The sequence below is a fragment of the Hyalella azteca genome, unplaced genomic scaffold, assembly GCF_000764305.2.
Source record: "Hyalella azteca isolate HAZT.00-mixed unplaced genomic scaffold, Hazt_2.0.2 contig3199, whole genome shotgun sequence".
NCBI lineage: Eukaryota > Metazoa > Arthropoda > Malacostraca > Amphipoda > Hyalellidae > Hyalella > Hyalella azteca.
Genome location: NW_025933451.1, coordinates 258,776 through 275,015, shown reverse-complemented (window position 1 = coordinate 275,015; position 16,240 = coordinate 258,776). Strand labels below are relative to the sequence as shown.

General features: G+C 38.4%; 1 protein-coding gene across 1 annotated transcript in view; it reads right to left on the bottom strand.

Moving 5' to 3' along the window:
- Positions 1-13,481: 13,481 nt before the first annotated feature.
- The window catches only part of LOC108674168 (aromatic-L-amino-acid decarboxylase), a 16,651-nt gene continuing 13,892 nt past the window's right edge, over positions 13,482-16,240 (bottom strand). Inside the window, exons 10-11 of the mRNA XM_047879501.1 lie at positions 13,793-13,899; positions 13,482-13,590 (exon numbers count right to left, since the gene is read on the bottom strand). Coding sequence (XP_047735457.1) covers positions 13,482-13,590; positions 13,793-13,899 — 216 coding nt within the window. The remainder of the gene's footprint in view (positions 13,591-13,792; positions 13,900-16,240) is intronic.

Genomic DNA, 16,240 nt, shown 5'->3' with positions numbered 1-16,240 from the left:
TTATTATAGTTTGCTGTCTGCTGTTTGTCATTTTCAGTGTTGGGGGACGTTAGTTTGCTGTCTGCTGTCTGTCATTATCAGTGTTGGGGGACGTTAGTTTGCTGTCTGCTGTCTGTCATTATCAGTGTTGGGGAACGTTAGCTTGCTGTCTGCTGTTTGTCATTATCAATATATTAATATTGATAATAACAATTATATAATATATAATTTTTTTAGGTAGGGTTGTTACTGCCTTTGTTGAATATAATTATTAGTCGCCATGCTTGTTATTCTTATATCAGTTTTACTAAAGGTTAGTTTTTATCAGGATTTTTTCAATTTAGTGACTTTCTGTTCCCCTTTGTCTTATCCCATCGTCATTATATGTTATTGTTTTTCGATTGTAATACCGCTAATGTCGCCTGTGAAGCTTTTTAGCTTATATGGGCATTCAGATGGAAGCATTTTGTATTTCTCCAAATTTTTGTTATTTTCTTGTTATGATTTTTTTTGTATGCTCCTGCGTGAATAAAGAAGATATAAATGTTTTCATTGTGATGATTGTAACGCAATTAATTTATAATTCAAAGAATGTATCGTAATTATTTCTGCAAACAAAGAAGCCTGTCAGCCATTGCCATGCCCGTTTTGAGCTTCGTACTGGACGCTATGTCGCCACCGAAGATGCACGAAAAAATCGCCCTACTCCACCGCAATCAGCTTGGCAACACTTTTGTTTACGTGAATCATTTTCACGTCTACTCCGGTTCGCTGAACAAATACGTCCACTTAATTCTAATTTTGGTATCATAACAATGGTGTTCGACCCACCTTGAGGTCAGATCGTCAATATTGCGGAAGGCTAATATTTTAATTTGTCATTAAATCTTTGAAACTTATACAGGACTTGTAAGCATATCACGTCATGTTTTCTCGTGATTCAATCAGAAAGAAGAATGCGCGCGCTGCTGTCGATACATTATTAATAAATTAGCTTTCATAATGATGGCATTGTCCATTTCTATCCAATGTTGCTTTAAAAGAATCAACAAGGATTGAGAGTTTGAAAAACATTCCCATCGATCTCTGAACAGAATTTATAATACACATTCACTCAGCTTTCTCATTGTGTTTGCAAACTTAAACACTTGATATTTATGAATAATTAATGAGGCTCTAACTCTGTTCGTTTGTGAGTCAACAAATGCACAACAAGAGGAACTCAACGAGACAAGAGACACGCTCAATATTTCATTAGACTCGAATTGTGTTTGTTTGCCTACGCTCGCAGGGGTCTGTTTTGTTAATTTATTTATTGAATTTATTCGCATAGTGTGTCTATTGAGCGGCTTACGACTGAAGCTGATATCTCACATTTGTTCGATGACGAACGTTCAACCCAGTCCTGGGTAATAGCTGGCACCACTCGGACCTGCTGCTGCTGATGGTATGTCTGAGCTAATGATAAGAAATATCTCTATAGAGAAAGTTTGCGCTTAGAAATAATTCCATCTAAATTTCTCTACTCCAATGATGGCATTATACACAATTATTATCGAGATTTCTGTTGTAAATAGAGTTTTAAAAGAAATGTAAATAAATAAATAAGTACAATTTATTTTTTACAGAGAAAATTCGGATCCAAGTCAAAAATACTGGGAAGAAGATATATTACTTTCAGGGTTAGACCATTTGTAGGTTGACGAATATTGCTTAAAATTTCCGGATAGTTTAATTGGTCCAAATCTTCCAAACATGCACTCTACCGGCATCCGCATCTCACTCTGGATCTGTGGGCTGTACTTCCCACACTTTCGAAGGAATATCAAAGATGGCGAAATTAAGAAAAGGTGTTTTCCAATTCTAATATTTCTGATCGATGCATGGGTGGTGATCATTAACATTTGGTACGGAAGTGTCTTTGTTTTTACTCTGATAAACACGGAATACAAAGATTTACTTAAGCGAGATTCTACGGAAATAGTAGCAAAGTTGTGGGGTTTTGGGCCCATGCTTTCCATTTGTTTTGCTAGCATCTTTTTCCATTGGCGCGGCGCCGAACTTCAGAAGATTCTTGCTCGTGTGGACCGCAATGTGATCCATTTTAAAGATACTAAAGTAAATTATTCTGACTTTTCTACTTACTGTGGTAATGTTACGTTGGGGCTGCTTTATTACTCAGCATTCTACCTCGCAGTGTCAGATGATCTGATCCAAGAAGAAGAGTTGTGGTTCGCCATCATGCGGCGCGTCCTACTTGGTGCCGTGGGGTTCATCTTCATGACGATAATATTCAGTTTTGTCTCAGTCTTGCGAGTTTGCCAAACGAGATATGAATACCTTGCCTTCAATACGATCGTGCCGTCTAAAGGACGGCGAATCCAAAAAGATCCTCATTGCATGATCAAAGATAAGGCGGCCTCAATTGAAAACTGGCTGTCAAACCTCGAGAAAAGTTTATCCGACACCAGAGACTTTTTGGATGAAATAATGCACGTTTTTGAGTGGCCATTGTTGCTGGGCATTCTGATGGCGATGCAGAACGGCGTCATTGGACTGTACTTGGTACTGAATGTGATCGTCCACAGAGGAGAGCTAACTCTGAAATTTTGGTACAGCGCCTGCATCACAGTTTGGTCCCTGAGCCTTCTTCTACGTGGTCACTCCTCTGCCGACTCACTGAATAATGCGGTGAGATTTCTACCAAAACAATTCATACGCCCTCAAGTCAACAGTTAAATATAAGCGTGTCGCTAAACTATAAATCAACGGATGAGAAATCGAACGGAGCAATTATTGGATTTCCAGGTGAACATTTGGCACATCACATTGGTATTGGATAATAATCTTTACTTACCTGAATTTGCGCTTTTTCATCATATTCGACTTCATTCACCACAAATAGAGCCAGCATGCTAACTTTTTGCTGTTTACATCGATTAAAATAATTTGGCCAGCATATTTGAACTTTAACGCAAATGAAGTTCACGCAAATTTTGTGTGCCTTTCTTTTATATCAGGATTTTTTTCAGTAAAATGGACAGAAACGGAAAATCAACGATAGTCAAAGGAGATCTAATTACGAGAATGAGCTAAACACTGAGAAAATCTTCTTGTTAAATCAGTCTTGTCATTTTATGCAGAAACTAAAGCTGGCAGCGCAGATACGACGTTTGCTGGTGTTTGACTGCCATTCTTCTATCATGGTAATTTAATTAAATCTAATTAATATATTTATCAATATTCTGGTTTAACTTTAAAATGTACAGCTCTTTCTATCAACGCATGATAAATTTTCAGATCTTAAACAACTAAAATGCATTAATGTTTTGGCTTGGGGCTTCGTAATTTTTTTGTTCGCTACATATTTTTAGCGCATTTTCTCATTTATGGAAAAAAGGTGCTATTGTGCTCGTCATGTCCGTCTGTCTGTCCGTCCGTGACTTCACGTTTTCGTAAACGAGAACATGCGCTCTCTGTCACTCACTGCAGTGAGTATTGAGTTATATTTTTTTATCTTTTAAGTTTTAAATTCATCAGCTTCTAACTCAATTTGGTTCCTGCCACAATTATTATGTCACCGCATTTGGAATCAACAGTATCAGTTTTTCTGTCCATTTACTGTCTGGTTTTTGTTACTGATGCTGTAATAGGATATATATAACATTCTCGAAGTAAAGTGACTGTCAAATCTGCAAAATGTTCATAACCTCAGGGTCTCCGCGTGCTGATGGAAGTTGAAAAACCTCATCGGTTTTCGTTGGGAGAATTAACTGGTTTGGGGCTGAACTCCTTGACCAATGTGAGTAATGGCGGTTTAATTGACGTGATTGCCGTTATAAAATCATATACCTTAAACTTATCTTCATTTTAGTCCCGTCTAGAAACATATATAATGCTTCCGGACTGCATGTAACCGCGAGACCTACCAATTATTAATCTAAATAATAATGATCATTCAATAAGAGCGAAGAGTAATTTGTGATATTTTTCAGTCTTATCACTTTAGGTATAAAAGAAATTTAAAATATTTTGCTGAATTTTTTACACTGCTCTCGAAATAAAAATGTTAATAAATATAAATTTTCTATTGTGCAGACATTGGCTTTCGTCTTTTCCTACGTGATCGTTGCTCTGGAATTCAGATCAGCTTAAAGTGGAGTAGAGCCTCATAAAACTCGATATAACATAACATATAATAACATAACATAACATAACATAACATAGCATAACATAACATAACATAACATAACAGCGATGTCGGCGCTGAAGAGTAGGCTTGAAGTGCCCTGTCGCCGATTCTTGTAATTTTCGTGACTTGTTCACAGAAGATCTAAAATTGTGTCATTTGACCGGATCTTTTCAAGACTGACGATAGTTTGAAATAGGTACTAGACTTCCACCGGGTTATGTATAAATATATGAAGCCATTATTATTATTACTTGCAATCACGTGACTGAAGGGACAAAACTACTTTATTATCGTGTGTTTTCTGGACTGAAATCGTAATTTATTGCCACCATTGCAAGCTACTGAATGCTTCCTCCATGAGGTGGTCGTCAAGTGTTGCTCCGAGCAAGACGCTGATTTTCGTGTATTCACCTTGAAACTAGTCTTATATGCAGTGCATTTAAACAGAACATGGTTTTTAAATCTAACGCTCACATAAAGCGAGACTTTTTTTATAATTATGATTCACTTTTTTGTCTTTGTGATATTGACTCAGTTTGGCATAGCAAGAGGACTTACCAGTGCTTACCTCGTGAACTGAGACTGCATGAATAGTTAAAGAGTTCAGATGCTTTCTATTCACCAGATCTCGGTTCATGCTTGGAAGTGTGCTGAACTTGAGCAATAAGAGGCATAAAAAGTGAAGAAATTTTAACAACAACGAAGTGAAACGAAAGTAATTTGTCTACAGCGTAATATAAAAAATTGCCACCAATTGAGCGACTCCCACGAAGATATTATGTTTTCTCCCTCTTCAGTTACAATCAATAGCCTCGTGACGCCGAGGATCATGAATCCAAAGCGTTGGTAATACATCGCCCCCCTGCAAACTATAGTGGCTGTGTTGATATTGGTTGACATGCAATCAGGCAGTTCATACTCTTGTGGTATAGAATGAGACCACTTTTCTGTCTGTAGAATATAGTTACTCATATTGAAGTGATATAGGCAATGCAAACATGAAAAATCAAACTTAGACCAACGACGCATTTCTTTTAGTGCTCATGGATGACGGCAGCAGAAATTTTCATAGCTGCTTTTTTCCAAGACCAACATTGAATGAGAATTTCATTTGCTGACTCACGCACATTCTTATCATTATTAATCGAATGATATGTAATGTCACCACATGATTCAATATTCATATTAAGCATTGACGAACTTTGTCGGAGTTTTTTCTGAAGAGAGAAGACTTTTATAGAGAAACGTCTCATGCACGACAGAGACTTGGGGTTAATTGCAGTCAAAAAATCTTTGAAATTTACAGAGAAGCCTTCAGCCACTATGCAGGCAATATTTCTTGATGTTAACATTAACGAGTATTTATTACAAGCAACTTTTATTAAAATCAATCACTAATTTACTTATTAGATAATAATTTATAAATTATTCCACTTAGTTGCATAAATGATTCAACTTAATCGCCGGTGAATGTTGATCTTCCATGGATTCATATGGCGCCCGACGACGCCATTGCCGGTAAAGGGAGAAGACAATAATTGTACCTCTTCGATCCATCAAAAGCAGCACGAATTTGAACTCAATCGAGTTTAGAGTCTTAGGCAAAACTCTCCTGTTTTGTACGTTCATCAGTCCACAAAATTCTCACTAATTAGAGTGCAGTCCAAATTATTTCTTCTTGGCTGCTGTGTTTCTGGTTTCATGTGCATTAGTGAAGGGTGCAAAATTTAACAGTCTTTCAGAAATGTATTTATCAAGTAAAAATTAGTCTCCGGTGTTTCAAGCCCAATATTCAATTAATTAAATATTGGCAAATATTTAATTAATTAAATATTAATTAATAGTAAAAGTTGAATAAAAATTATTGCGTACTTGATCGAGCTTTTGTCATCCCAGATGTCTAATGCGGACATCTTTCAAATTTTGTGTATAAGTTATAGTTATTCTGTCATTCGTGGCCAAGAAATTAGAGTACGATTATTGAAATCATATTCGCCATTTAAGTGAAAAGGAAAAATAATGATTACTGGTTAACCGCCTACCAGACGTATTTAAACGCTGTTATTACATATATTGATCATATAATAGTTTGCATTGATTATACAGTTTCCACTGAATTGATTACATAATGTCTTTTTACTGATTCCATGTCGATCTCTATATACATAGCCGCTTCAATAGAATACCGTGTAGCCACAAATGTTGCTTAGTTCTCAAAATATTGTCAATCATCTGACGATTTTCGATTTATATCATAACTTGATTCGCGTTTATAAATTTGTACCTGTAGACACACATATACATCATAAAACGACTGCCAACTGTAATTAAATAAATTCAACGTAATCATACTTGTATGATGCACATGTTAATTAAATTTGATGACAAGAATGATTGATCAATCGCACATCAGATCCTTTAATTGGATGTTTTGAAAAATCATGCATTAAGTGATTGGTGCTTTAAATTGAAACATGTGCATATCTTAAAAATATTCAATACATCGTTTAGGTAATTCTAATCTTGGTGTTGGCCTTAGCTACGGGAAAAGCTAATCTCTGCGATCAATATCTTTATCGGAATGATACATAAGGCCGTATATTGAGTGGCAGCCAGAGCAAGAGGTCGCTCATTTCTTTAATGACCAGTGCACATTCAGTCTCAGGGTTTTTGTGCCCCTGAAAACTGCATAACTGCCTAAAAGTAAGCAGCTGTGGTCTGTATATTATGTGTTCGTTGCGAACTATGTTTAGATGTACTGTTGCAGCGTCTGATACATGGTGCTATATTTTGAGACTTGTCGCGGTATTTTCAGGAAAAATGTTAAATGTCGTACAAACACAACCACGTAAGACTCTTTAACTATATTCTGAAATAAATTATCTAATTTGATTACAAACTAGACTGATATATTCGGAAGCCTATATGCAGGGACTTAATATGTGGCGTCATCAACAAATTTTATCTCCAGGCCATTTTAATGTTTTTGTGAGATTTGGCTCTCACCAAAAAACGCTATACAAAATTGACTTCACGAATAAAATTCTTCTCCTTCCAGACTCAATTTTACTTTATATACGAAGTATCGACACAAATCCAATTGAATTCCAATCTGCATTAAATTTGGGTACGATTGATCAAACAACAGTTTCGTTTGAAGAATCAGATTGGTTGGTCTGTCGCAACATGAACGCTACAGCCATCCGCATCGCCCTCTGGTTCTGTGGATTCTACTTCCCACAATTTCGAAGGAACATCGGAGATGCTGGAGGACACTATTCTGGGAAATGTTATATGGGCCATCATTTAAAGGTTACTGATCACTACATAGGTTGTGCTCATAAACATTTCGTGTGGCATGCAGTATATTTACTTACTGCCTGATAAACTTGGATTTTCAGACCTTGCTTGACAGGGAGACGGCAGAAATAATTGCCCGCCAGTGCGACGTTAGAAGCCAACGAGTGAGGTATATGAAAATAGATAGTGGGATCACCTTCAGCAACTCGAGTCTGTACGTTGGTTTTATACTCTTTATTCTAGCCATTAAAAATGCAATGCATGGGACAATACTAAACCCTCACTAATAAGGTATTCTTTCAGTTTCAAAATACTCGTTTATCTCTTCATTTTGTTATAGTAAGCAGCATGGCGAACATTCCGTTAGTTCATATTTTTGGAATATCTCGAAGAACGATTGAATATCGTCGGGACTTCACTTGTTGGGTTCTACTTAGAACAATTATCGTTCAAACAAGCCATGATTCACTTGAGCCAAGATGCTTCACAAGAGCGGCACAAATGCTCTCACCATGGCTGAACCAGCGCTACTGGCCACTTCTCCAGCGAAGACAACAACAACTCGTTGTCGCTCTCAGCCGCGTCTCGGGCCCATGTCGACACATGCCTCTGAAGCGGCTGAACCCCTCTACACGAGGCCAGTAACGTGGACAGTTTGAGCGGCGGATTAACTGGCGGCCAGTACTGTCCCCGTGTACAGGAACCTTATACCACGAACGAGTGAACTAGAAATAGAATTATGTTCAATAGTTGTTCATTACAACTTGAAACATCAAACAACGTTTTAATGAATCTCTTAAACTAAAATATTGATTGCGGACTGGACTCTTTTCTCTGTTGACGAGTAGCAAAGAGTGCAATTTGAGTGTCAGACCAAGCAATGTTAGAAACATTCTGGCGAAGAGGGCGGGAGAGAAGGCATCTGATAACATTTGTAGGCGCGCATAATTTGCTTGGCCTAACCAAACCACATGGTGCATGGACCGTTTACGGCCTATCTTAAACAAATAGACTGCCGATATGACTATCAGATTACAATCTATTCCGAAACATACTAGAATTTTTTTTTAATTCTATCAAATTTGAGCGTAGATGTTAATCAGAACAGTAATTTAAGGCATCCTGTTTCATGCCAAGCGTCAAGTGTTTCCATCTGACCTGCTTGATGTCTTAACCTGCAGCAGAAAATACCTATAATCTTAGCTCGGCACTTCTAATGAATTTTGCTTGATTTTGAAGGACAATGTTTCTGAATAAGTTTCCAGATGAAATAATCAATGTCGTGTGATTGATAATTGCAATTCTTTCCTTTCCACGGAGTATCAATATCAAGTTGTTGGCACCCATTTTATAAAGGATACGAATAAGTGATGCCTTACATGTTCAAGATCCACCAGTTGCCTGAACATGTTCAAGGTACACCAGCTGCCAGAACATGTTCGAGGTCCACCAGCTGCCTGAACATTTTCAAGGTGCACCAGCTGCCAGAACATGTTCGAGGTCATACAGCTGCCTGAACATGTTCAAGGTCAACCAGCTGCCTGAATATGTTCAAGGTCCACCAGCTGCCTGAATATGTTCAAGGTCCACCAGCTGCCTGAACATGTTCAAGGACCACCAGCTGCCTGAACATGTTCAAGGTGCATTAGCTGCCTGAACATGTTACATGTTCAAGGTCCACCATCTGCCATTAGTTGAATATCGATAACTTTTGCATTATTTCTTCGGATGTGAAGGAAAAATGTTTTTCCACGAACATTATTACCCACGATTCTGAATTTCCTTAATATGCTCTTTGTATTCAGCGAGTTACAGAAACAGGTATTGACAGTAAATATCGTATAAATTCAATGGCCCCTCCCTTCCTCTCACTGCAGAGGAAGGGGGGCGATTTTTTTAATCACGTCAGACTCGGCCAGAGCTTCCTCGGATACGGGGACGACTCTAATACGCCAGAATAAGGACCAGGCTCTTGTAGCTGTCTGATTCTGGGACCGGAATGTAGACCAAAAAGCGGACATAGAGAAGTTTATGGACTATGCTGCCCGAGTCCTAGTAGTTCCATAATCCAGAGCCGCCCTCGGCTCTAAATTTTGTTAGGGTTTGTACGTTTGGGCAAACTGTTATCGGCGGCTTACAAGAGATTTGTCTGCAATGTGACACCGATGATTCAAGCCTTATAAATCCCACCTATACTCGCCACCCTCTCGATTTATTGGTGTTTTATTGTCGAGATTCGGCAGATCTGGCCACCCACCGTTATGCCACCTATAATCTACTATCGCCACCTATAATAATCGATGTATCACCCTTAATTTTTATTTGGGAGGAGGCTATATAAGCGGCAAGTTAGATATGGAAGCTGTTTTTATGACGTTTGTGATAGTATTGTTAGCATTGAATAGATCAAACCTGCCCAGTCATTGATTCTAGATCTCACAAAAAATTAAACAGCTTGCCAGACTTTCGATCCCCTTACTTACTGCACCAATCATGCTGTTGTCAACCATCTGGCAACTTTGTAGATTTTGACTAGTAGATCTGTCACAGGAAGCTGGGATCGAACCTGCTACTCACGGCTCCAACTTTAGTATTCGTAAGTGTAACTACTGAGTCACAAGGTATGGTGGCGAGGTTTGATTACTGTTCGAACCTTGTTCGATTGTTCGAACAGTAATCCTGGGAAATAATTGTTCCGGGACCAACTCATTGTTCGATTGTTGGTCCCGGCGATGTTGATATTGTGGTCATGTGATGTTTATCCAAATTTACGAAAGCTTCATAATGAATTATCAACGGGTTTAATCAATTATTCGTTTTTTTAGTAAAGCGTACTATAAACATTGCATAAGTGTTGAATTCATCAGTCGGCTTTTCAGAAGTTCTATAAAATAAAATTGTGTAATAAAAATTTTGTGCAGCAGGAAACATTTATTTCTATTGATAAATAATGCCATCGCAAACCTAAGCTCAAAATTTGTAAACGAATTTCTTACATTTATTTACTGAGAGCAACACAAAAGCAACAAGCACAACGATACGCATAGGGACTCAGCGATAAAGCTCTGCTATTAATCCAGTCCAAGGTCACTAGATATTTTACTACGTTACTATTAGTGTGTTTCTTTCGTTTTCTCCTTGTTAAATTTAATACCTTAATATTAACGTGTTTCTTGGTTACAGTAATTCTTAAACCAAATACCTTACCACTAATGTGTTTCTCTGTCACAATTATTCTTCCGCTAAATACGCAACAATGATTGTGTTTCTTGATTACAGTGAGAAATGTGACAGGCTTCGTCCAAAACACAGAGCTTCTGTCTGTTGAACTTCATCTGTTGAGCTTCTGTCGGTTATCCTGACTAGATTTTGCCCTACAAAAGAACGTATCAGTGACGTTTCAGGTGGAAAGTATTACCCATTCATTCTTAAAAGTGCACAATTATTCCTAAATCAGAAAAAGTCTAATAAATGCCTTACTTGGCTACCATTTTAGCGAGGGTATACATGCATCTAACGTTATTAATAGTTCATTAGAGGTTCACACAGAATTAATTAACTTCGTATGCACTTGATCGTCCTACCCCAGCAGCTACGGCATTTACGTGGTTACAGGAGATTCGGAGCTCCGGACGCGTCATCGCTCATGATTCATCAACACTCGTAATTTATAAATCATGATAAGAGATTGCCGACAAGCTGTATACTGTCAGCTTTGGTGTTGTTGTCAAACATCGGAAACACCCAATGACTTCCGGAACGATCGAATTATTATTATTTATCAGCGGAGAATTAAACAGGACAATGTAAATCAAACAGCTGGTTCGTGAATAAGTTAATAAGTTAGTGTGAAGACACCACTTAGTTTGTTTGTTTTGTTTCTTAACTCATCTGTTAAAAATACTAAAAATTTGATCACATAAGTAACCAATGCATGTTCACCACTAGCTCTTGCTCCGAATGCGCTGCCAAAGATCACACCTACACCCAGTGCATCAACACCTAAAAAAATGTTTTAATTGCCACAGTGACCACTGTACACTTGCAGCTAACTGTAGATATTTCAAACAGAAAATACATCACAAACAACAGATACAGAACAAGACAATCAAACACAAGATCAATCAAACTCACGTCGATACCAGGCTATGGCTAAGGAGACAGTTCAGCAAACATAACGTCCCCAACACTGATACTGACAGACAGCAAACTAACGTCCCCGCGACACTGATACTGACATGCAGACAGCAAACTAACGTCTCCCAACACTGATACTGACAGACAGAAGACAGCAAACTAACGTCCCCCAACACTGAAACTGACAGACAAGACTCAACTGAAATTGACTGCCATAATACTGGAGCTCATATCGCCAGCTTCTTCCGCCAGGTCCGGTTTGACACCACACTCTACAAATACCTAGAAGCCAACTATACGGCATTGAAGCAACGTTCCCTCGATAGAGACTCGGCAAAAATTTCCAAGTTCTTTCGCCACATCAGGCTTTTGAGGCATATTCTTCAGCGCCTACATCACTATGCTAGGCTATGATCAACCAGAGATCCAGACCCCTGACATTGACTATATGCCAGGGACCAAATTCATCGACGATGACGACCTCAAACGCTCACTAATCTACCTTTCTTAACAGCCATTAGTCGACAACCTTAAAAATGACCCTCCACCTCCGATAGCCCAATAAAAATGACCCTCTCTCCTTTGTTTAATTATGGCACTGGGATAAGGATGACTATTGACGAACAGTACAAGGAATTATTCATCTCTGGACCTGGAAGAAAGAACCGAAATACTTCCCAAAGTTCTCAGAGACAACACCCATTATATCCATACACAAATATTCTTTATTTGTGTATTTATACAGTTTTAGGCCAACATTTCGCCACACACGGCATCAGCACCGAGTAGTAAAAAGAAAATAAGTGACACTTGAAAACTACACAAAATAAACAGATTTTGCCACTTCTCATCCAACATAGAACGCACTTCATTCCTCACCGTTGGTAGATCATCCGTCATTTACGTCCCGATGCCGTTACACCCAATCAATATCATCCATATCCAAACTGCTTACAGTCCATAACAAAGCATTTCGATTTCACAAAGTCTTCATGTCCGACTTAAATTTATATAGGTCCGACTGGTTTCCTCTGAAACACTACCACGAACAATGCGACATTCCTACATAAATGCAACCCTTCACCAATAAGCACGCAAAACTTCGTACACCATAAAAACATATGATTCCAAATCCCCCCAGACGCGATAGCAGGGCAGAAGCGGCTATTTATATGCGCCAAACGACACGCATTAGGTCCCCCGCCCCCGTACATGTAACAACCAACCACACAACCCACACCATCATACAATGCAATATGACGGGCTCGCTTCCAGTCGGCAGGTGTCCGCACCATCGACCAGGCGTATGAGTCCAACTCCGCTGACGGCCTGACACGACTCACAATATAAATGACACACAGTAAAGATGAGACCGAAGGCCTACCGACAACCCAGCAATACACAATAAACCTTATTATCTGAGTCTCAAGCGACTCACCATCCTCATCATCATTATTACGAGCATTATCACTCTCATCGTCATCATATCATCTTTTGAAAAGGCCAAAAAACAATGAAACGGAAAATGAAAAAAAAGGAAACCGCATGGAAATAGAGAATATGTATCATTATTTATTCTTATTAGTACTCAAACTTGAATATACTGTATACAAAGTACTACCACTCAGACATGTAAATTAACATTGCTCTGACGAGTTCCTCCCCCCCTTCCAACCCCAATCACACCCACACACATACCACCAACCCAATTATGCGCTGTGTTTTTTAACCTCCTACTATATTTTTACATTCCTCTTTTCTCTTTCTTGCCACTCTGTGTCACCTCATATTCTCTTACACTCTTTCCTGGTGGCACTGCACCATATTGTTGAGGGACTGTGTTGTCAGAGACTTGTACTCGACGAGCTCAAGCTTACTCGTCACGCTGTTCTTCTGCTAGCATCGCAGAGGTTGTGCGCTCGATGGTTCGCCAGGCAAACTCCATGTCTTCAGACTCAGTGAAGCGGGAGCAAACCGCCACCCTGGGCAACAAAGAAAAAATATTTGTTATGTTTCTCGATCGTTGGAAACTTTGGTGACGAAAACAGTTCTGGCCGTCATAAAGCTACGAAAAATTTCATTATATATTAAATATAAATATTTAAATGTACTTCTAGGTAAAATAAAAAAATATTTATTGAAGTATTTGAGACATACTGTATTCAGTACTGGATAATGCCTGACCTGAGAAAATATACGCCTCGTGCCTCTGAAGCGACCAGGTGGATGTCGCCTTCTTTGTTAAGGCGCTTCAGCAGACGCTTGTTGAACGCGTTTCCGTCATGCACCACCTTGGGGAAAATGACTTTATTAACACTTTTATCTCGCAAATTTGAATTGCGTTGAATTTTAGTTTGTACCATTTGATTTATGAAAGTTTGACCGACGTTAAAACATGAAATGTGCAAAATAATCGAATAAATTAGGCAAGAGAAATATTTTTCGCCCATGCAGTGTTCGTTTCTTGTTAAAAACGATGTAGACAGGCTGCATAAAGCGGCAACACTGTAACTGTACATCAAAAATAACGTTAAATCGACATGTGGCAGACCCAGTACAGAAAAATAAAAGTTGTATCCTAATTGCTTCTTTGAGGTCAGGATCCTATTGTTGGAGGAAAAACTTCACAAAAAAAAAAGAGATCACTCAAGATTTTAACTACTGAAACTTATAAAATATATTTATTACATTTTGGTATTAGTGTTGGTGATGAAATTTCTAACACTTCATCTATTTCATACAACATCAACAATATTTCACACAATAATTATTGCTCCCCTCTATTTTTGATTAAGTAGGGTAACATGGGGCAACGAGACAACACTGCGGGTCATGGGCCCATAGCGGGTTTCTCGCTAATTAAGTATGGCAGATATTGGTCCGTGCGCTCTACCGCCGGTCGACAGTTTCACTGAGCTGAAGTGTACGGCTCTATGTTTTGTTAAGAGTTTGCGTTGGTGAATTACTTGCAAATTACTGTTTTAACCGAGCGAAAAGTTTTTTTGCAGCGAAAAAAAACTGTTTTCGATTATTCTAAATGAAGCTTCCGAAAGTACTGTGAATTTTATTTTGAAAGTATTATTTATGGAGATAATTTTGAGTTCAAGTTTAGACTATTAGCTTTTAAATGAAAATGTTGACACAATATAAATTGAAATGAAACCTCGTGAGGCAACGGGCCCATGCGTGTCACGGTGCAAAGCGTTCATGGTGGGCTCAATACCCATCTGTGAATTCTTGTGTAACACATCATTAGATTTGTCTCAATGAGCTGTACAAAACTATGACTAGCTTTTTGAATTACAAATTACACTCCATATTTTATGATTCTTTTTTATTTGCCGCCTCAAGGCAGCAGGTTCTAGTTTCGAATTATGTGCATTTATGACCCATTATTTCTCTTTCACCCTTATAACATTATGCACAACTATAAAAGGAAGACCAATAAAGTCAACTATTCTCAAACTGAACTTTAGAATGTTTTGAAAGAAATTAAGAATGACAAATTACCAAGAGTTAAAATTGCCAAGTAAATGTTGCGTCTGCACAAAGACAGCAAGATGAAGCAACCTGGAGTTCTTTGTTTAGAGAGATAAGATAACTACATCCTTGGCTGAAATCAGGAGCAAGTACGAATTTCCTGCACATAATATCTGGATTATGGGCGAAACTGGAACGAAGTTTTTTTGGTGAAGTAAATATATTTTTTCTGGTCAATGATACATTTTTTCATGTCAAGGATGAATTTTTTATTGCATGGACATATTTTTCAAGTCAAGGATATATGTTTTATGTCAAGGAAATATAGATTATTTAAAGCCAAGAAAATGTTGTTTTTTCAAGTTGAGATATGATTTTTTATGTTGTTCATAAATGAATGTATGTAATATATTTAATTACATTTTTCTTATTTTAAACTGTAAATTGTTGTTTTATTATCTTTAAAACAAAAAAAATATGCAATTGTGGTAAAGGGACCAAGGGTGGGCGCCTTTCCCCAAGCCCATGGGCCCATTGCCCCAGGGGTGAGGCAACGGGCCCATTTAGGCACTTTTTTACAAAATAGTGTTTCACTAAAAATTGAATAACTCTAAAGGCGTCTAATTCACATCATACATTCCTCATTAGTTGTAAATTTAAATAAAATAATGAACTACTTCGTACCAATTGAAATTTCACCAAAAATTTAGTTTAAAAAAAGGGTGGGAGCGCTGCCCAATGTTACTCTACTCGGTTAAACCTTAGTAACTAAATAACTTAGCTAAAACTTAGTAAGTAATCCCAAACTTCACTAATAATTTTGCAAAATGTTTACAATTATAAACAGCGAGATGACTTAGGTGTAAATCTGACCTTAACCCTGAAGCAGACGAGCCCCACCACCGTGGTCTGACCTTAACCCTGAAGCAGACGAGTCCCAGCACCGCGGTCTGACCTTAACCCTGAAGCAGACGAGCCCCAGCACCGTGGTCTGACCTTAACCCTGAAGCAGACGAGCCCCAGCACCGTGGTCTGACCTTAACCCTGAAGCAGACGAGTCCCAGCACCACGGTCTGACCTTAACCCTGAAGCAGACGAGCCCCAGCACCGTGGTCTGACCTTAACCCTGAAGCAGACGAGCCCCAGCACCGT